General features: G+C 36.8%; 1 protein-coding gene and 1 long non-coding RNA gene across 4 annotated transcripts in view; one reads left to right on the top strand and one right to left on the bottom strand.

Annotated features, from left to right (window-relative positions):
• Positions 1-22,009, bottom strand: part of PRKG1 (protein kinase cGMP-dependent 1) — an 878,222-nt gene that overhangs the window by 50,124 nt on the left and 806,089 nt on the right. For all 3 annotated transcript variants that reach the window (XM_026719912.2, XM_026719913.2, XM_087932356.1), the window contains one exon: positions 7,343-7,439. In XM_026719912.2, coding sequence (XP_026575697.1) covers positions 7,343-7,439 — 97 coding nt within the window. The remainder of the gene's footprint in view (positions 1-7,342; positions 7,440-22,009) is intronic.
• Positions 2,908-8,081, top strand: LOC148125770 (uncharacterized). Its single transcript, XR_015743426.1, has 2 exons — positions 2,908-3,003; positions 7,643-8,081. It is a non-coding gene; the product is annotated as an uncharacterized LOC148125770 (long non-coding RNA).

A 22,009-nucleotide genomic window follows, 5' to 3' on the forward strand; every position in this document is an offset into this window, starting at 1 on the left:
CTGTTCAACTATTTACAAAGTCTGCACTACTATTACTATTAACCTTCTTATCACTCCTTATCACCCATCCCCCTCCCACTTGTGACTGTCTGACTGTAACTTTGTCCCTTGTATCCTTATGATTTATATTGACTGCTACCTAGTATGATTTGATTGCTTATTGTACCCTGTGACTATTATTAAGTTTTGTACTTTATGATTCTTGACGAATGTATCTTTTCTTTTATGTATACTGAGAACATTCGCACCAAGACAAATTCCTTGTGTGTCCAATCACACCTGGCCAATAAAGAATTCTATTCTATTTATGAGAGTATAAAATTTGTTATTTGGACTTGAAGCACTAATGGAACTATAAAGAAGATACACCACTGATCTTGGAAGCTTATGACAGGTGCTATGCGAGGCCATCAAAATGAATTGTATTTGAAATGATGTCTAAATTCCTGAATCCAAGGCTTAGGAAGGACAAGCATGAAAAGCTGATAGCTCAAATATATCTTTGGAAACATCTGCTAAATAATACCCGATGTGTGAATACGTATTGGGGAATATGGATGAAAAAGCTCCATTAAGCTGAAGCTTGTGCTAGGTATTGAGAAAAATCTATATCAAGTAAAGAAATGGCACAACCTCTGGAGCAGTGTGTTATGCTTTAAAAATAATAAGTATCATACCATACAGTGACTAGCTAATGAGCCCATGAGCACAACAATAAATGGAAGGCTTTTCACAATCAATTGCTTTGACTGAAAGTTGGCCTAAGAAAATAGGGTACAATTTCAGCCAAAAGTTTTAGGTATTTCTTCTATTCCAATTTTCGGCATTTTTTGAAAATATCAGCAAATTGTAACCTTTTCTCCATTACAGGTAGTCACATAGATATAGATAAGCAGAGTTGGAAGGGACCTTGTAGGTCATCTAGTCCAACCCCCCACCCAAGCGGGAGACCCGACACCATTTCTGACAAATGGCAGTCCAGTCTCTTCTTGAAAGCCTCCAGTGATGGCGCTCCCACAACTTGTGAGGGCAAGCTGTTCCATTGGTTGATTGTTCTCACTGTCAGAAAGTTTCTCCTTATTTCCATGTTGAATCTCTCCTTGTTCAGTTTCCATCCATTATTCCTTGTCTGGCCTTTGGGTGCTTTGGAAAATCACTGGACCCCTTCCTCTCTATGGCAGCCCCTCAAATATTGGAAGACTGCTATCATGTCTCCCCTGGTCCTCCTCTTCACTCTTCACTAGTCCTTGATTTAAGCCCCCAGTTGAGCCCAAAATGTATATTGCTAAGTGGGACATTTGTTAAGTGAGTTTTGCTCCATTTTATGACCTTTCTTGCCACATTTGTTAAGCGAATCAATGCAATTGTGAAATTAATAACCCAGTTGCTAAGTGAATATGGATTCTCCTCATTGACTCTGCTTGTCAGAAGGTCACAAAAGGTGTTTGCATGACCCCAGGACACTGAACACGGGGGTGCTGCTGCAACGGTCATAAGTGTGAACAATGGCCATGAGTAACTTTTTTCAATATTGTAACTTTGAAAGTTAGTAACTGTACAGGACTATTTGTACAGTCCTTGACTTTCCTCAAAAGTCAGAGGAGAAATGAGTTCTTGCAAAAGTTTAATTAAACATAGGATCCTTCACACTATTGTCCTTTTATTGACAAGGCCACTATATTTTCCATTACAAAGAAAATCCATTGTTTTGGGTTTCTCAGAATAATAGGGAGGTTAACAAAGTTTGGGATTTCACCTTCTCAAATAATTTTTGAAAACCTGGCCAGGACATAACAAAGCATAGAACTTCTCATTAAAAGAGCCAATGGCTGTATTGATTTGACAGAAATATAGTCCTTTTTTTGCCACTAAAGCAGGAGTCTTCAACTTGACAGCTTTAAGACTTGTGGAGTTCAATTCCCAGAATTCCTCCTCCAGCCATGTTAGCTCAGGAATTATGGGAGTTGAAGTCCACAAGTCTTAAAGCTGTCAAGTTTGAAGACCCTTGCACTAAAGCATTGCTTGGCTTTCTGAATTTTAAGACTGGAATTCCAGTTCAGTAGCTGAGATGTTTGATTTCAGAACAAGCCTAAGAGACTGCTACAGCAAAGATTTTTTTCCTTCCATGGAATGCCAACCAATTTCCAAGATGTAAGGCAAACTTCCCAAAGCCAGCTTACTCATCTTTGTGAATTTTTCATGAAATATATGGCCCAGGAGGCAGAACAATGATTTTCATTCCTTGTTCTCAGTATTTCATATGGGCAGAGGTGAAGCCAGTCTATGGAATAAAATCAATAATGAGATGAATGTGTTTTGGATTCAACAACATCTGGAAGATTATGGGTTCCTCATCTCTGTACTTCCAGACAAATTAGACTTTAGTGAAATGAATCTAAAGCTATTCTATAAATACAAAATGTTCAAAGGAATGGTGGGAAAAAGAATGTGTAACAGGAAGGGGATATAACATCATTTGGAACCCTTATAAAGTAGCACACTTGTGCCATAATAATTGCACAATAAGAATTTTGCCTGGAAGCTTCAAAGTCTTCCAGTAAGTTCTTACAACAAAATGTTCCTTCAACTCTTCCAACAATAGTTTTCTGGCATGTTTTGACATATTAATAGGCTCTGCCTCCTCAGTTTGTCCCTTGGCTTCAATGCCCTGACAGGATTATGGCTCACTTGGTAGCTTTCTAGAACTCGGCTCTGATAATACAGACTTATCCATAGTTCTGCAGACAACAGCTCAAACATTTTTCAAGTAGCATGAATTCTTTGGAAGATTTTGATCTGAGGTAGCTAATGTAGTTAATTTTAGTCTCGTCAGGGATTATATATTTATTTCTGGAAGGCTGTTAAAATAGGATGTCTGATGGTATACCTTTTATTTCAGCTGGGACAGAAACATGAGAGAAATATTTCTTGAAATAGACCCGACTTCTTTGGAAGCTGAGTTGAGATTTGTGACGGGGATGCAGTCTAATAGCTGGGCATATTGTGAGCAATTTAAGTTATCCTTTCTACACTGTTGTTCTTAAGATGGAGAATAAGAGGGTGTGGATATCTATTTGATGGTGATATAAGCAATGTTATATGCTTTGATTTTTCCAAATAGTTTGCATTGACTGTGAATTGGCTAAATGGCAGTGATTTGGAGAATTTGGCATCAGGTGACATATCTGTATATTCTTGGGAGTTGAGGGAGTAGATGAACTGCAGAAATTTAAATAAATCATCTCTTGGAATTGTTTTGGAGCACAGTGGCATAAGAAATACCAATAACAATAACAGACAAAGAAAATATCACTCCTGCCAAATGGATTAGCATATGTAAAGCCAACTGCACCCACAACAAAATAGCTAGTCCTCGACTTACGACCACAGTTGACCCCAAAAGTTTTGTTGTTAAGTGAGACATTTGTTAAGTGAGTTTTGCCCCATTTTATGACCTTTCTTGCCACCGTTGTTAAGTGAATCACTGCAGTTGATAAGTTTCTTACCTGGTTGTTAAGTGAATCTGGCTTCCCCATTGTCAGAAGTTTGCAAAATATGATAGCATGACTCTGAGTCACTTCAACGGTCATAAATGTGAACCAGTTGCCAAGTATCTGAATGTTGATTGTATGATTGTGGGGATGCTGCAAAGGTAGTAACTATGAAAAGTCATAAGTTACCTTTTTCAGTACCATTGTAACTTTGAATGGTCACTACATGAACTACTCAAAATTTCCACTACCGGTTCTCCAGAACTGGTCAGAACCTGCTGAATACCACCTCTAGATCTGACTTCTTGATAACCTAGGACAGTATTTCTCAACTTGGACAACTTTAATATGTGAGGGTTCCAGTTCCCAGAATTCAAAGTTGAGAAACACTGGTCTGGGCATAGAAAGAGCCTGTTTGCCAGGTCAAACAGAACATTTATTATGCAGAGTGAAGTATTGTCAAAGTATAAAGTTATTTATTCAGACACGAATATATCATCTTAATCTTCCTTGTCTTTCGATTAGGTTTATTGATCCCCTAAAATGTTAAGAAAAAAACAGTGTAAAAGAGACTTGGCCAAGGGACACTTGTAAGAACCAAGGACGGGAATCCAGCCCTCTCTTTTTATGTACCACTTTCATAACTCCTAACCTAATAGGTTCTGCCAATTATTTGAGATGAAGAAAGGGACAAAAATAGTACCCAGATAGTGATAATGCAATATGAAACTAGGGTCAGATTCTTTTTTTAAAAAGGCAGAAAACTCTATGAATACTAATTCAAATTACTGTGAATGTCCATTAACTTATAAAGACAAGCAAATTACCCAAGAGAGATCCCATTACTCTGTTTGGCAGCTCACATTTTTCACGAAACAGGTTTTAAGATATGGCTTCCTGTGGTTTTGCTTCCCTCCTTCTTTCAGAGAGAATCCTACATGCTCCCTGACTCAACAGTTCCATTCTAATCATTTCAAAAATGACAATTATTTAAACACTGATCTCATTTAATAGACATGTACCTGTATTCACATTAGTTCAGAGAATGCATTTTAAAAACAATGGGTACCCACAAATATGCTTGTACTAAATACTATGCCTGTATTTATGCAAGCAAAAACTAAACATTAAACCTAAGTTTGTGGATACTTGATATGCAGCCCCGAAGCACTAGGTCATCTTAGTTTTCACTGATTATATGATATTGAAGTTGTACCTTGGGGGTAGGGGAATTCCTTCCACAAAATTCAAGATCAGCTATAAACAGTATTTAAATAAATATGTTTACTTTTTCTGTGTTTTTGTTCCAATTTTCCCTGTTTTTCTACTAGAGGCATATTTTTAAAGTTATTGTGCTTATGAAAATGATGTAGGTTGATCTTCTTTAATAAGCTGGTGAGTCTCACAGCTATATTTCCATAGCAAAATAAAAATGGCAAATCTATGGTAGAAAATATTCTGTGATTGTTCTGGTTTCATTTTAATCTACCCTGCAGTTTAGAAAGCTAAGAAAAAAGTAGTAATTAAAAAGTAAACTTTGACTCCTGTCACTAAATGGAAATTTCAATGTGGTTCACTTTTTTTAAAATATCTCATTCCAGTCTACAGCCCTGCAATTTTGTTATCTCTCATCAAAATACAAACAAGTTTTCGATTCTGTTTAACTTTGTGAGATCAGTCAAGATTGGCCAAGTCCTGCCTTCTTGTTAAGCAGAGGCAATGTTAAAACTGTAAAAATTCAGATGTACTGTGACTATACCAATGTATCATTGGCAATTACTCAATGCTATTCAAAAAGTAAATTATAATTTTATGGAATTAGCACATACAGGGAAACTATATAGTTCATAGTGATGTATAGACTGGAGTTCTCTCTTTTGCCTATAGAACAGGTCCAAAGCATATTACCCAACTTGGCAAAAAATGTTTGTTTTCACTCAGGAACAGAAATAATGCTATTTGTTACACGATAAAGCTATCTGGTTGCATATATTTGAATAGCTTGTACCACATAATTATATTTTCTTCCTGAAGGAAAGAATTATATTCCATTTATTATACATCATGGTCTCCATATCATCCGTTCACAAACAATAGACAAATATGTTAAACTCAGCATTTTATATTTCTCTTTCAGCCCATATTTATATTAATAAAACATGGTTTTAAACTAGTTTTTCAACCCCAGCAGTTTAAGGGAGGTGGATTTCAACTCCCAGAATTCCACAGCCACACATCTTAAGGTGTCTGAGCTTTAACAGCACTAACCTAGATGTCCTGGTTATTTCTTCAGAAACAGCCTCCAAATCCTGTCAGGGATTCAATTTTGTTGTATATATGATATACAATGACAATAAAGGCTTTGAACTTTGATTCACATGAGCCAAGAGCCACAAGCCATTTTTAAGCTACTGTTCTCCTGTGAAAAATCTAATGGGAAGGTACAGATGGATCAGAATAATGTCTTGGTTATTCCTAATCCCATCATCAATACAATCATATATAGACCCCTGACTATTGTATGACTATTATTGCTGATAAAGAGATAACAATTACAATTCCATTTGCTATACTGCTTCCTGATCTTTTACTACTCAGCTCTTATTACTACAGCCTCCTGTCAACCTTCTACTTAATAATCATCCTTTACCCATATCAGCCAATCCTACGCAACTATGAGCTATGGTTGCTTTCAACTTGTACTTTGACCAGAATCATTAAATTTATTTCATGAAATGCATCTGAACTTAAAATATAACAATGGGATTATTGCATGTTTATAAATTATATGTTTACAATTATCTCACTTGTTGAATTGGTTAATGTTAGGCATGCTTACTTGTGCTACTTTTATGCAAAGGATATCCCTTTACTTAATAGGGTTTCCTTAAGTCTGGCTGGTGTCATATTCCGGGAGTCCTCTTTACTGATGTCAGTCAGTGGGTTTACATAATTGCACAAATAGTTACTCAGCTACATTTTACATTCTCTTAACATATATTAATATTGCCAAAGAGTTTGATTTAGCAAGAAAACTACATTTTGACTGTTGATATTTTCCTTCTCTGCTTTTGGCTACATACAGTATAGCTCAACCTAATTTTATTTACCTTACCTCTAAAGCTCGTATTCAGTATATTTAACAAAATATATATCTTTACATCTGCTAGGTAAACAGATAAAATATAATAAATAGTTTAAAAACAGAATATGCAAAACTGAAACAATAAGTTCACTAAAATATTGGCATTTATTTCATAATTCCTTTGCAAACTATAAATGCATTTTGAATTTAGTTGTAAAGATCAAGAACAAAGCAAATAGCATTAAGAAAAATTTGTCTATCATCTACCCTATCATCTATCTGTTTGTCTGTATCTGTCTATTTATGAATCTATCTATGAATCTATCTATCTATCTATCTATCTATCTATCTATCTATCTATCTATCTATCTATCTATCTATCTATCTATCATCTATCTATCATCCATCAACTGTCTATCTAATCAGATCCTCTTAAATTCTATCAGAACCCATAGGAATTCTTGTTTTAATATATTGTTTCAGCCCTGTATCATTTAGTATGAATAAAAGCATACTAGAAATTGCATACTAGAAATTGCATACCAGTCATAGGATTATTTTCAGTTTCATTTTTATGTACTACTGTATAAAGTTAAACAGAAAGTTCTGCAATGGTTGATAACTTTATTAACCTCTCTTTATAATATTTATCTTTTGTTCTGTAATGGGATGGAGTTTATACTTCAAGTGAGCAAAAATAAAATAAAATAAAAATCCCCCACAGATTTTGGATGCTTAGAAATTAAAAAAAAAAAAAGTTACTTACCAGTTCAACTCTGCCAAAACCTCCAACTCCAAGAGTGTCAATGATGTTGAAGTCAGACAGCTTCAGGTTGGCGAAGAAGGCAGCTTCGGCTTCGTATCTGGATTTTTTTATGTGAAAAAATGGAAATTTCTTAGAGGTGTAGACATGAGTGCTATGTAATTCTGTTCCAAAATGAAGTACGCGTTGACTGGAAGATACCACCTTAATTTCCATCTTTGTTTTCAAAAAGTCTTTGTTTTTTTCCCATTGGTCCCAAATTCACATTCTAAATTTAGTGATTTCTCTCTCTCTTTTTTTCAGAACGAAAGAACCAAATGACCGGACAGCATATCTGTAATGCGACCATTTTGTATTATAATTCAATTGGATTTATTGACTGAATTTCACATCTTGACAGCTTCTTTTAGTTTCTGGTGAAGATTTTTTTCGTTGCTTTTTTTTTTTAGTATTTTGTGAAGATAAAAGTATTTTATATAAGTTTCTCTTCTGCACAAGCTGCCAGAATTTCTACAAATGTTTATTGAAAGTGGCAAGTTCATTAACGTCCCTGGACAAAAATCTCAGTCAGGTTTTATAAAATCAAATTCAATAAGCTGAGAAAATGGTATACGGCCCTCTGAAAGGAATTATTTCAGGCACACACTACTGTTTCTAAAAGAACATTTTCCTGTACTCTACATCTTTAAACTTGCCCTTAAATCCCGAAGTGTTCCCTTTAGACTGTAGTTCTGAATAAAAATGTACACAGTACTAGCTATGCAAGTCATCTGAAACTGACACATGCCCACATGTCAAAAATAAGCCTCCCATGGATATATCCCACAAATACGAATCTCTTAAAATAGTGTCTTGCTAGGGATTATGATATTTTTAGAAAGGCTATGAGAGTAAGCCGAGGAGGACGTTCCCTCTACTCACTGAACTTTGATGCAGGAAATATTTTGCTGAGGAGAGGGGGGAAGCGAACCACATGAACAATTTTTCAAATGTTACCTTTATTCCTCCGAACTGAGTGTTCCAAAATGCACGTAGAAAGATAATGCCTTTTCATTTATTTTGAAACTGGCTATTCGTAAGATTAGCAGGTTAACCAAGGGGCACAATGAAGTGAAAACCAATGACAATTTTTTAGTTCTTGGTCTACAGACTCTTAGCTCCATTATTCCAAAATAATGTAGATGTGTTTTTCTATCATGCTCATGGGTAGGATTATTACAAAGCGCTTTGCTTTAAAAAAAAAAGTGTTCATATTTTATTTAAAAAACAGATTATAAACACAACTCTGCTGGGTCTCTAAAGGAGGTTGCCAATTGTATGGGATGAATATAGTTTGGGAATACAGAAGATTCAAGTTCTTCTGTATTCAGCTTGAAAACTCAACACACTTATTGTGAAGATTAATTTTCCACCAAGGAAAAATAATACCCCATATAAATTATCTACCTAGGTGCTCTGGTGGTAGGGTTAGAACTTTTTGAGATAACTCTCTCCCAGTTTTAGAATAAATAAGAAGGAGACCTTAAAGAAAGAACATTTTACAATTCATGGGTAGAGAAAGAATACATACAACTGTGTGCAACTGGGGCCAATACATTTTTTTCTTCTGTTCCCCATTAAATTGGTGCCTGAGTGAGCAGGATCCTCCTTTTACCAGTCCACAATAGAAAGGGCCCTCACATATTGCATTACGGTGTGGTATGCTGGCTTGACAGTCATGGACAGAAAGACCATTACCGAGGGTGGTCAGCACAGCACAAAACATTGTGGGCTGTTCCCTGATACCACTAGATGACATCACTAGGGCTCGCTGCCTTAGAAGAGTGAGAAATATTCTCAGGGACGATTCACATCCCGGTCAGCACTTCTTCACTCTCCTTCCATCAGATAGGAGATATAGAAGCATAGCCAGCTGCACCAACAGGCTGAAGAACAGTTTCTACCCATGGGCTGACAGACTCCTGAACGGAAAATAACACAGACTTGCGGGGCCGATGCATTGTGCAACAAGGTCACATAGTGTAATAAGATTGGGACTGGGTTAGGGACTTCTGTCCCCACTGTGAGTTGTGTTGGGGGTGTGTGTGCATGAAGGGAGGCTCAGCCAATCTCATTGTACATATGCACTCTGACAATAAAGGTAATAATAATGTCCCATCTCCACTTTACAAAATGGAGCTTCACAATGAATCGAATGTATAATTTCCTAACAGCAAAGAAAGAGACATTCCATAGAGCAATATACATTGAAGTCCTTGAAAATGGGATCGTTTGATTGTGAAATGACTTAAATGTCTGTCTTTAATATATATAGGATGATATAGTGGCCTACAGAAGACAGATGCCTTCCAGGGAGGCATAAGAGTCGAAGAAGTCTATTTTAGATGTCCCTTAGGGGTCAGGTTTCTGCTACTTCTTGTAGGTTAGCTTGTTTTAGAATCTTCTGGTGTGCAAATGGGTTGAGAGAGGTTCATTGTTCTGTGCTGTTAAATCTGAGAAAGAGGCTCAAGGTTTTGGTAATCAGAATGCTGATCAGCAAAGTTGACCTTTTTAGAAAATATTGAGATCTGATCTCTAGGAAAGTAATGCTGTTTTACTTCTTCCTTTGTTTGGTCTAGAAAATTCCAAGAGTGACATCATAGTAAACTGGATTTAATGTAGTATTCAATTCTCCTGCAATGGGCTTAGTAAGGATCTCAAGAGACACATTTAGCTACAACCTCACAAAGGTCTTCTGGGGAAAAAAAACATAGAGAGCAAATTACAGTGAGTTTTCTGGCTCCAAGTCCCCTAAACAGCCACAATTAAATTAAATAACTAAAAGGCTAAGTAAAGGGGGGGGGGGGAGAAGAAGTAAAGGAAACAAACAAACAAAAAACAAAAAGACCCATGTTTCAACCAAGTATAGAGAATAGTAGAGAAGACCTTGGAGAAACTATGGAGAACTGTTAGCAAAACATGATTTCAGAACAGAAGAAAAGAAAGAAAAAGAAACCCCTACAACTATTAATTCTCTAAAATTATTTCTAGGCTTTCAAGATTCTGTTACTACAACCTATATCAATAAAATATGGTTCCATTATGACTTGTGGAATCTGTTTCCTGACCTGATCAACATTGAAAAACTAAATCCCAAGGGAATCTTGATCATATGATTGATTGGCATAACCCATGAGTATGTACATACTCTGGTTCCAGTGAGTGGGATCTTTATTGGAAAGGTGTGAAAGTGATCACCATCACAGCCTCGGTCTTTTGTGTCTGGAACTGCAATACGAAAGGGTTGCTTCTTCATTCCTCTCCCGCCCCCCCTTCCTGGTAGGACCGGAGGGGAAAAGTCCTACAAGGTGTGATGGTTGCCACTCATGCTGCTCCTATTCTCCTAAACTTTATGAGCCCACAGCAGTGTCAAAATGGAACTATCCGGTCACAATTTGGAAGCTCCGGTTCCCATTGTCTGCTATGCAAGCAAGAAAAGTAGAAACTGTATAATTTAAACCCTGTGGGGATAGAGGAGAGAATTTGTGGAAAATGGACCACAAAAAGAAACAAAGCAAGGGATTACAACAAGGGCACTGCTTTTAAAAGCTCAGGTAAAACAAACAAAACAAACAATTCAGTCCAGTTCTGGGTTTTCTTCTGCAGCCTTTCAATAACCTTACATTCGTGGCCATTCTGTTGCATCACATTTTGGAAGCTAATCAGAGTTGAGCCTGTCCTAGTTCATACAATAACCTTGTTTCACATTGCTGCTTATTGATCATTTTGTTCTTGTCATGATATGCATCTTAAACGTGTAGACAACTAAACAGCTATCAAATGGAATATCAATTCACAAATCTCTTTATACCTGAATTATAAAGAACACAGGGCTATATAAAGAATTATAAAGAACACAGGCTTTATACCTGAATTATAAAGAACACAGGGCTATATAAAGAATTATTATGAACACAAGCTTGAAACATAATCAAGAGGGGTGATATGCCTCATTATTTTTATCAATGGCCGTTACTCTACAAGACAGCAATGATATTTAAAATAATAAGATAGAAAAAATTACTGAAAACAACAGAAGGAAATTTAAGAGTGAGGGTTTAACTTAGGAAACAAATAAATGGAGATGGGGGAAATTCTTTAGGGAAATTGAAATAAAAATAAATTAATAACCAGTAACATGTGCTGAAAGCGAGTCAGATAGATGACATGGCTCCAAAAGTGGTCAACATTTTCATAATATCACAGACTAGGAAAGTATGATCATCAAATTCTGAAGACGACATAATACAATTTCAGGTTTCAAAAGGGTCTTGACAGTATGGAATAATGGGTTTTCCCAATGAAATGCAGTTCAGTGGTGAGAAATATAGGATTCTGCATTGGTAATAAAAATAAACAGGTGTATAATAGGAAGTACCTGGCTTGGCAGTAGGATTAAGAGAAATTAAGTGTGTTCCACCAGTGTGCTACAGTCGCAAAAACTTATGCAATCTTGACTGCATCAAGAGACATACAGTGTTGAAATCATTAGAAGTTATACTTCTACCCTAAGCTGTACTGTCAAACAGTATCTGGAATACTGTGTCCAGTTCTGATCACCACATTATAAGGAAACTAAGAAGGGCGAAGAACAGCAACAAAAATGATGAAAGGCTAAGTACATAAATCTTCTGAGCGATTGTGCATCTGTGTATCTGTAGCCTAAAGAACAGAAAGCTAAGACTGCAACCCGACCAAGAATAAAACGATAATTAATGAGTGGAAGTTACAAAGGGGGATCCAAACTCAAATTTATGACTGTGAGACCTACTAAAGCAGTGAAACAGCCTGCCTCATGGAGTTGAGAGTACTTTAGCCCTGGAGGTTTTCAACCAATCAATGGACTCCCGTTTGTTTGAGATGGTCAGGAATTCCTGCCCTCGACATGAAGTTGGAGTAGAATAGAAGTAAAGTAGAATAGAATAGAATAACAGAGTTGGAAGAGACCTTGGAGGTCTTTTAGTCCAACCCTCTGCTTAGGCAGGAAACCCTTCACCACTTCAGACAAATGGTTATCCAATCTCGTCTTAAAAATGTCCAGTGTTGGAGCATTTACAACTTCTGGAGGCAAGTTGTTCCACTGATTAATTGTTCTAACTCTCAGGAAATTTCTCCTTAATACTAAGTTGCTCCTCTTCTTAATTAGTTTCCATCCATTGCTTCTTGTCCTGCCCTCAGGTGCTTTGGAAAATAGCTTGACTCCCTCTTCTTTGTGGCAGCCCCTCAGATATTGGAACACTGCTCTCATGTCACCCCTAGTCCTTCTTTTCATCAGACTAGACATACCCATTTCAACAACCATTTTTATATGAAGAAGAACCATTCTTTATACGAAGAAGACCTCCAAAGAACCATTCAATCAGTGGTGGGATTCAATTTTTTTTTACTACCGGTTCTGTGGGTGTAGCTTGGTGGGCGTGGCAGGGGAAGGACACTGCAGAATTTCCAGTCAGAGGTGGTATTTGCCAGTTCTCTGAACTACTCAAAATTTCCACTACCGGTTCTCCAGAACTGGTCCGAACCTGCTGAATACCACCTCTGCATTCAATCCTAAAATTCTATAACTTGCAATTTCTATGTCTTTAGAATAGTTTCTATCTCAAAGGAAGAAATTGTTTTGGTTTATCCTGCTTGGTCAAATCCCAGCTCAAGCACTGTATTCTAAACAACCACAGTTTTTAAAAAAATCAAACAAGATCGAACAGGTCCAGAAAAAGACAAGGATCACCAGGGGATTAGAAACTAAACTCTACAAAGAGACAGCAGAGGCACTGAGAATGTTTAGCCTTAAGAAGGCTGAGATATAGATGACATTTTCAAATATCTGAAAACACATCACATTATCTTCAGGGGAGGTTTAGTTACATAAAGACAAATTCTGATTGCATATTGAGGGGAAAAAAACCCCTCCTAATATCAAGATTAGTTCTCAGTTACCCAGAGAAGTGGTGGTTTCCACATCCAGCTGCATGAATTCACAGATTCATGCATCTGTTGTGGCTGTTTTGATTTTTTGTTCTTGCACTGAAAAGAGGGCTGGACTAGATAACCTAAAGGACCAGTATCAGTTATATGGCTTTGATGATTATGATTCCACTTGTTATTCCTTACCATCCATGATACTGTGTTATTTCTAACTAGTGTCACAACTGTCACATTTATTTCCTATAATTACTAATCTGGTTTTGAGCTCTGTCATAGCCAATATTAGCTATCCCATCTCTATATTCTTTCTCCGACAGCCTTATCTTCAGGCTATTAATAGAAAAGGCCACAGGCTTAGTATTTGAGTGCAGAACTTTTTGTGTGCTCACACCCCCTCCACTCAAAGCAGGGGTGGGATGTTAACGGTTTTGCCTGGTTCTAAAGAACCAGTAGCTCTGAAGAGCAGCAGACACCGAACCAGTTCAGTGTCTGATGCTGTTTTGGCCCACCCCCCGGCCTGGGCTCTTACCTGTCCTTTATTTCCTGCTTTTTCAACCTCAGCTGCTTTGCGCGGCACAGCTAAGGTTGAAAAAGCAGGAAAAAAAGAGGTTTTTCAAACGCTGTGCACTCGCACGCAGTGCTTTTCAGCTGTCCGGGCGGCACAGCTTAAGCTTTTTTACATGCGTGCACCTGGACTAGGATAAAAATTAAACGAGAAATTATAGTGTTTGATTTTATAAATCTTCCCCTCCATGATATTATAAATTCTAATTTTATGGAATTGTTTGTATGAGGGATTGTGTAGATAATGTTGCATCATGCGAGGGGAAAAAAAGCATAGATTTGGATTTTTCACATTGTAGCCTGCCTGCTCGTTTGTCGTCCTTTTAGGGTCCAAAGCCAAAGCATAATTAAATAAGGATCCAAATCTTCCACTATTATAATGGCATCTTGTTAGAAAGGCTTTATCGATAAATACCTTGCTATGCATCACATTGGACATAAACAGCCACCGTTTCAAAAAAAAAAAAAAGTGAAAATCTTAGAAGTTCATGTGGTCACAAAATACGTTGACTAGGTTGGCTATCCATGCCTAGAAGGGGCTGTATTTTGTTCACACCCCATGAACAATTCCAGTTGTGAAAAGTAGTAGCAAATTAGTAGGAAGTTAAAAAAAAGAGAGACTTTGAATGCTATCTGAATAATTCTCCAATCAAAAAGCTGAATGAACAGAAAGAACACCTGAAAAATAATATCTTTCCACTCATAAAGCCTCTCCAGAAGAGAAAATATTCTGTCAATGGACTGATACTACCTAGCTATAAGCCAATTACTCTCTCTCCCTCCCTCCCTCTCTCCCTGCATGTGTGTGTGTGTGTGTGTGTGTGTGTGTGTGTGTGAGAGAGAGAGAGAGAGAGAGAGAGAGAAAGAGAGAAACATATAGAATAGATGGATTATAAAAAGGATAGGGAGGGAGGGGGGAGGAGGGAGGAAGGGAGAAAGAGAGAGAGAGAGAGATGTATCCTGATACTGAGATTGAATGGAGGTTATCATTTGATGTTAATAAAATGAGGCATTCAAAGTTGGAGGAAGGAAAGACTGGCAAAACAAAAAAGAAATGTTGACAGCTATTGAGCTGGATCACATTTGTTAGATATGTTAACAAACACAATGTCAGTTGGAACTGGGTATCATCAAAGTTGAATCAATGAATAATTAAATTCTTTTTATTTATTTATTTTATCCTACCTTTATTATGTTTTAATAAATAACTCAAAGTGGCAAACATACGTAACACTCCTTCTTCCTCCTATTTTCTCCACAAAAGCAATTCTGTGATGTGCGTTGGGATGACAGACAGTAACTGGCCCGAAGTCACCCAGCTGGTTTTCATGCCTAAGTCAGAACTAGAACTCCTGGCTTTTAGCCTGATGCCTTAAACCAGAGGTCTCCAAACCTGGCAACATTAAGGTTTGTGGACTTCAACTCCCAGAATTCTTCAGCCAGAAGCTGGCTGGAGAATTCTGGGAGTTGAAGTCCATAAGTCTTAACGTTGCCAAGTTTGGAGACCCCTGGTTTGGAGACCTCTGCCTCAAACCACTAGACCAAAGGCTAATTAATTGATGTTTAAAAAATTATTTTGGCTACAGACAACTTTGAAAATGACACTTCTTTTTCTTGTGCCATATCCATCATTGGACATTGGTGATCTTGTTGGTGATCCTATTTTTATCAACAGCCAGCATCCTTAAATAGAGTTTAATATTATTGATTCTGTATAATCTGCCAGTCAAAGCCTCTAAAGATTCTGTGATTTGAAGCAATGATACTGTTAAGGAAGAAAAGGCGGGTTAGGAAACGGGGAAGAGAAATTAAAAACTTTAAGCTACTGTTTTCAAATATTAAAAATGTGACACTAGCATGAGACTAAAACATATCATATCATCAGCCATGCCAAGGTAAATCCCAAAGGGCAAAAACATGAAATAATCAGTATCTATTAGAATAAACGGAAATTATGTTATGGCTAATAATTTCTATTTATTTCAATAGATCTTCTAAGCATGGCTAATTTGGATCCAACCAATGAATATTTACTAAGGCTTTCAACTACATACAAGAAGCTGATCTGAAAGCTGTAATGGCCCCTATCTTAATTTTGTCCTTAGAAGTCTATATTACCAGTGAGATTTATGGATCATTATGGCCTTCCTAAATATCTGTCTGTAAGATGATGACAGAAAATGTAAGGAAGCCCAAATAATTCACTTTTCAGAGTTCCTTCTACATCCTCCATTTTTCCATAAATACTTTTGACTGAAATTAAATATATTTCTGTGTCATTCTGTAGTCTTCTAGAAAGCTACACTAAAGCTGTCATAATAACATCAGAAAAGGAATGGCATCTAATAATGTGTGTTAAACTTCAGGAGCTTCTTTGCGATTTCATTTATTGGTGATTGCTTGCATATGTGTGTGTGTGTGTGTGTGTGTGTGTGTGTATGGTTGTATAATATCATCCAAATCCATTTAATGAATTGAACTAATTAAAATATTTTACTAAATGAAAAACCAAGGCTGTCACATGAAAACTATAATCTTTTTTTTTCTAAGTTGGAGCACTTAATTGGACAACTGTATTCTTAAAACTTGTTCTGACCAAGGCTTCCTGAGACTGTAATTAAGCACACAATTAGTTAAAACAACTCTTGTTTTATTTCAACACTGGGAATTATGTTCATTCCCAGCCCATAATGAGTCCCAAACAGTCCCTTCGAGATAAGCACTCACCTTTCTTTCCTTTGAATTGCTGCCAACAGCTAGAGTGCCAAATGAATTATAAAAAACAAGTGAAGTACAAAGTCCACACACAGCTTCAAGAATTAATCCGAACAGAACAAACGATTTTGCTTCCTGCAAAGGTTTCATCACCTTTGCCTGTCCTTTATACCAGTGGTGGGATTCAAAACATTTTACTACTGGTTCATAGCTTAGTGGGCGTGGCAGGGGAAGGATACTGTAAAATCTCCAGTCAGAGGTGGTATTTGCCGGTTCTCCAAACTATTTGAAATTTCCACTACCAGTTCTCCAGAAGGAAGAATATCACCTCTGCTTTATACCTTTTGGGAGAGGCAATCACCTCCAAGCCTTACTTCCCAGTCACCCCTTTTGTCTCAGCTGCTCTTGCCTTCTAGCAGCTCTGCGCACATGGGCACTGGGAACAGGCTCCCCTTGTTCCTCGGCCTCGCTGCTGCCAGACTCTGGAGGCTCTGGAGTCAGCACCCTACTCCCAGATGGTCCTGGCCCCATCTCTGCATTGAATGCAGGACCCTCGTCTGAGTCCTCTTCAGACTCCCTGACTGTCTGATCTTCCCCATTGTCCAAGTCCACTGCTGTCTGCACAGGCTGCCGGTGAACTACAACAAAACTTTCCTATCCTTTTATCAAGTCTCACAGGCACATCACTGTGTGGTGCTTTGTTAATTAGAGGCCATGAAGTTAAAAATCTGATCATCTAAGCATGTAAATACTTGATGGGTCCCTTGTCTCTAAGCTAGAGACTGAAAAATGGCATTGCTTGTATAACTGGATGTTTACCACAGCAACAGGAATGCTCTGCTGAATAACTTAATTGTTCCTTTTTTGTCTTCTTTAAGAAAAGGTAAAATATTGAAGACAAAAAAATATCACATACAATCTGCCGGTGAGACATAACCTAACAGCCTGCTACATGTTTATGTGTACTGCTTTTCATGTTAATCATTATATATTGATTGAAATGGCATTGGGGAACAAATTATATTGGATTGCTTAGAATGCTTCCTTTGGAGAAACATTCATACTATTCCAGGTTCAAAAAAATTCCTTTTAAAATCAGGTGGAACAACTTTGCTAATAAACATACAGAATTCATAGAAGATGGACTAGAGCAGTCTAATCTGGGAATAGAGAATTCGCTATTACACAAGTTTAAAATTCATGTTGGCTACATTTAAATTGTAATTATATCTGATGAAGATTCAGATTTTATTTTCCAACAAATGGCAATAGCACTTAGACTTATATACTGCGTTACGGGTTCTCATTTTACCCACCTTGGAAGAATGGAAGGCTGAGTCAACCTTGAGCCTGGTGAGATTTGATCTGCCAAATTGCAGGAGCTGGCAGTCAGCAGAAGTAGCCTGTAGTACTGCACTCTAACCGCTGCACCATCGTAGCTCATATAAATATAATTTTTCCTATACCACCTTTGATTGTAAACTATCAAAAATGTTAATGTTGTATACTTATCCAGAAAAAGGGCCGCCCCAAAAGTATGATAATCATTTTTACAAATAACTCAAAATGGCAAACATATCCAATACACTTCCTCTTTTTTCTCTCCACAGCAACAACTTTGTGAGGTGAGTTGGGTGGAGAGAGAATGACTAGCCCAAGGTTCATGATAAGGGTACCCTTTCATGGATAAGGCATGACTAGAAATCTCCTGCTTGCTAGCATAAATCACATTATTGTATTCCTTCCCCTTGATTATCCAATTTATCATAGAACTCAACACTATTTATTTATTTGAATGTATAAGCCACACAATTCCAATATATTTCCTGACATTGAAAATATAGATTTTCTTGGATTTGATATGGCCTGTTGCTTTAAACCCATGTTTCCCAAATGTGGGTAAATTATCCAAAATTGGCTAAAAGTGTTTTTTCTTTAGGCATACAAACCCATTACAACCCAATCACAACATGGATATTTAAACTGACTTCAAAGCATTTCACCTACATTGGGTAAAAAAGAAGTTTCTGATAAGTGGTTTTGGGTAAGGAGAAAAAAAAACCAGTTTGGGAAGCACTGACACTAAACTGCATTGTTACATTTGTGTTTTTCTATTTCTCTAATGAGATGCTTTATCCATTTCATATAAATGGATCTTTAAAAGCAATAATTTCCATTCAGGAATAATTAGTTCTGAAGGCCACATAAGTATGGAAAATGCTTATTGTCACCTAAGATGTTCCTTCTCTGCTTTCCTACCCAATAACCAAGGAAGGAACATAGTTATTTTTTTAAAACCAAACCAAACCAAACCTCATAGTTATAGTCTAATGATGCAGAGAAGCCATTTTCTTGAGAATGTGAAATAATGCTGAGGATAAGCACCGTCTAGTTTCGTGGGCAAAAGGCATTATGGTTAGAAAAACTAACTTCCTCTGTTGATAGAAAAAGTATCTGCAAGAAGTCTTTCTCCCCTCTAGATAGAGAATGCAACTTCATTTATTGCCAATTATCTAAGGGCTATTTCACTGAAAGAAAATACAGCGGCTGTGAACCAAGAATTAATGGAAGATCGCAACCACTGCATCCTGGGGGAAATGGTATTAATACTCAGGGAAAAGAAACCAGTGCTATTCTTTGACCAGTGAAGGATCAGTTTTAGAAAGTGTTCTTTGCAACTTTGAAACATAAAAAAGTTAAAAGCATGATGAGGATCTATGTACTAGAAAATCTGCCAAATCAAATACTATAGCACTACTAAGAACCATCACTAACAAGGAAACTCAGCCTGATCCAACTGCATAGAGCCCTTTTAAACTTCAACCTGTTACATCTTCCCTTCTTTTTTCTTTCTTTCCAAGCTTGCAAGACTAGGATAAAGCCTGTCTCCCATTTATATTGATTCACACTGCAGAGAAGCTGCCTTAGAAGCAGGATTTTAAAAATTTAAAAAGAATGTTTCTAAATTAGTATGGGTTTGTTTAAAACCACTAGGAGGTTTGCTTGCAAGCAGAGCAATTAGTATTGAAGGATAAATTATGGGTAATGCAGCCCGTTTAATTTCTTCTTAAGTAGCTTATTGGCAGGACAGGGCTTTGTTTTCCTTTTAAAGTTCAGAACGCAAGGGGCAAAAAAACATTCCATATTTTTTAATCCATTTAAAATTAAATATCTCCTGTTGTTGTGTAAAGACTGGTGTTCTTAATTCACATATAAGGTAATAGCATAAGATAAATGAGGGCCAGTAATAACTGATATGAAATAGAACATAGTTGCTAGTATTGTGAGATAATGCTTTTGAAATACATTTGAATGTTTTTTTTTTAGAAAGCTGCCCTTGAAACAAGCATCCTGGGTACCGTATATTACTAAACTTCCACTTGGGGGCAACCGTGTTCTAGATTTTTAGAAAGAAAATACAAGCCTTCCTGCAAATTCAATCCAACTGATATATTTTCATTTTAAGGATAATAATAACATGTAAATAATTCAACCAATTTTAAAAAGTAGAATTTTTCAGAAAATACTGCATTCCACATGTTTGTGCTTCAGTAATAATTGTTAAAATACCCTTTTAAACATAGATAGAGACCAGATTCTATTGTTTCCAAGTTTTGCATCTTCACTCAGTATGTGCTTGCCAAAATATTGATTTGTATATTTTATCTAAACAAACAATGCAATGGTAAAACTCTAAAAAAAATGTAAAAAGTGAATGCAGGAACAACAGCAAAATCTACATAGAAGAAGTTTAAAAATATTTGGGGAACATGTACCGTATTGATTTCAGTTAAGAGAAGATTTTAGTTATGCTATATGTTGTAACATGCTTTTCTTTTAAAAGGATATAAGCTACATTTATAATTGCACCTTGTGTGGGAAATATGTCACTGCTTTTCATGAAGCACATTGAAATATTTCTGGTATTTGTGAAGAAAAGGTAAATATTTTTTGACATTTCCATTATCTTTGATGTTGGAGGGGACTTAACCAAAGACAAGATATAGTTTGGAATAACTTTTAATCTTGTTTTTCATTTGAGGCTGAAATTCTTTTCTATATTCTTTCTTTGAATGCTTGTCCCAAAGATGCTTTTTCAAGAGGCCATTGGACTTTTTTTTTTTTCTCTGAAGACTTTTCGCTTCTCATCCAAGAAGCTTCTTCAGCTCTCTTCAACCTCTTGAAAAAGCACCTTTGAATGCAATGTTTCTCAACCTTGGCAACTTTAAGATGTTTGGACTTCAATTCTCAGAATTCCCTGTTTGAAAATTTTGGGAGTTGAAATCCAGATATTTTCAGCTTGCCCACATTGACAAATTAAATTGCATTAAATGGATACAGTGATAATTGATACTTCCACAGCACTCTTAATGGTTTCTGTGTCTCCTAATACTAGAAATAGTTGCTCGAAATTAATTTCCATATTTACAAGGATTAGCTGGTACAGACGCTTGAAAAGTTTGCAAAAACAAACAGCTGCTCTTTCTTTAGTGGTAGTGAAATCTGTAACATTGTCTTCTTCACACAACAGATCAAATTTTGAAAATGACACTGTGAAATAGTATTTGTGGCAAAAGATAAAAGCAGCATTGCACTTCAAGTTCTCCAATGTAGATAACCACTATGATACTGCTGTTTACTGCCTATTACCTGGGTCCAGAATATAACCCTATTATAATATTCATATAGACCAGTGTTTTCCTACCTTGTCAAATTCCAGGTAAGAGGATTTCCAAAATTAACCTGCCCATATGATTGTTCCTGGGAATTCTGGAAATTGAAGTCTCTGTTGCGATATCTATTTATTTACCTAAAACTTTTGGAGGGCTGCCCAATTTTACCTAAGTGATTTTGAATAGCTCACAGACAATTCAACAGAACCTAAGATAAAGAAGAGAGAACCACTGTATATAAACTAATAATGATAATAGGTTACCGAATTAGTGGGGTGTGTGTCACCCAGAATAACCCTAGCCACAAATCAATCCTCCATGACATTTAATGTCTGCATGGACCCATAGATATGCAAAAAACTAGTAAGCAACTATGGCTGAGAACAGACTTGGAATCAGCAAAATGTTATGTCAGCCCCTGCCCCCCCCATCCATCTTGAATCAGATTTGGGGCTGCCATAAGAGAGGATGGGTAATTGTGGGAATGCAAGTACAGTGAGAAAGAGAGGTTAGCCACAGCAACATTCTCCAGAGCCCAAGGCCGAGTCGCTGGAGTTTGGAGGAGAATGACTGGACTTGGTGGGAATTCAGAATGGAGGTGGATTGGAGAGTGTGACTTGGGTATCATCAGAAACGGAGTTGGGTGTGAGTTTAATATAGCAGGGGAAAACGTGGGAATTCAGATTTGAGTTTTGCCAATATGACTTCTCTAATAAATTCTTACTCGGATGAACTTTGTCTCTGAATGCTGAAT

The sequence above is a fragment of the Pseudonaja textilis genome, chromosome 4 (assembly GCF_049901715.1).
Source record: "Pseudonaja textilis isolate UNSWEBS1 chromosome 4, rPseTex1.2, whole genome shotgun sequence".
Taxonomy (NCBI): Eukaryota; Metazoa; Chordata; class Lepidosauria; order Squamata; family Elapidae; genus Pseudonaja; species Pseudonaja textilis.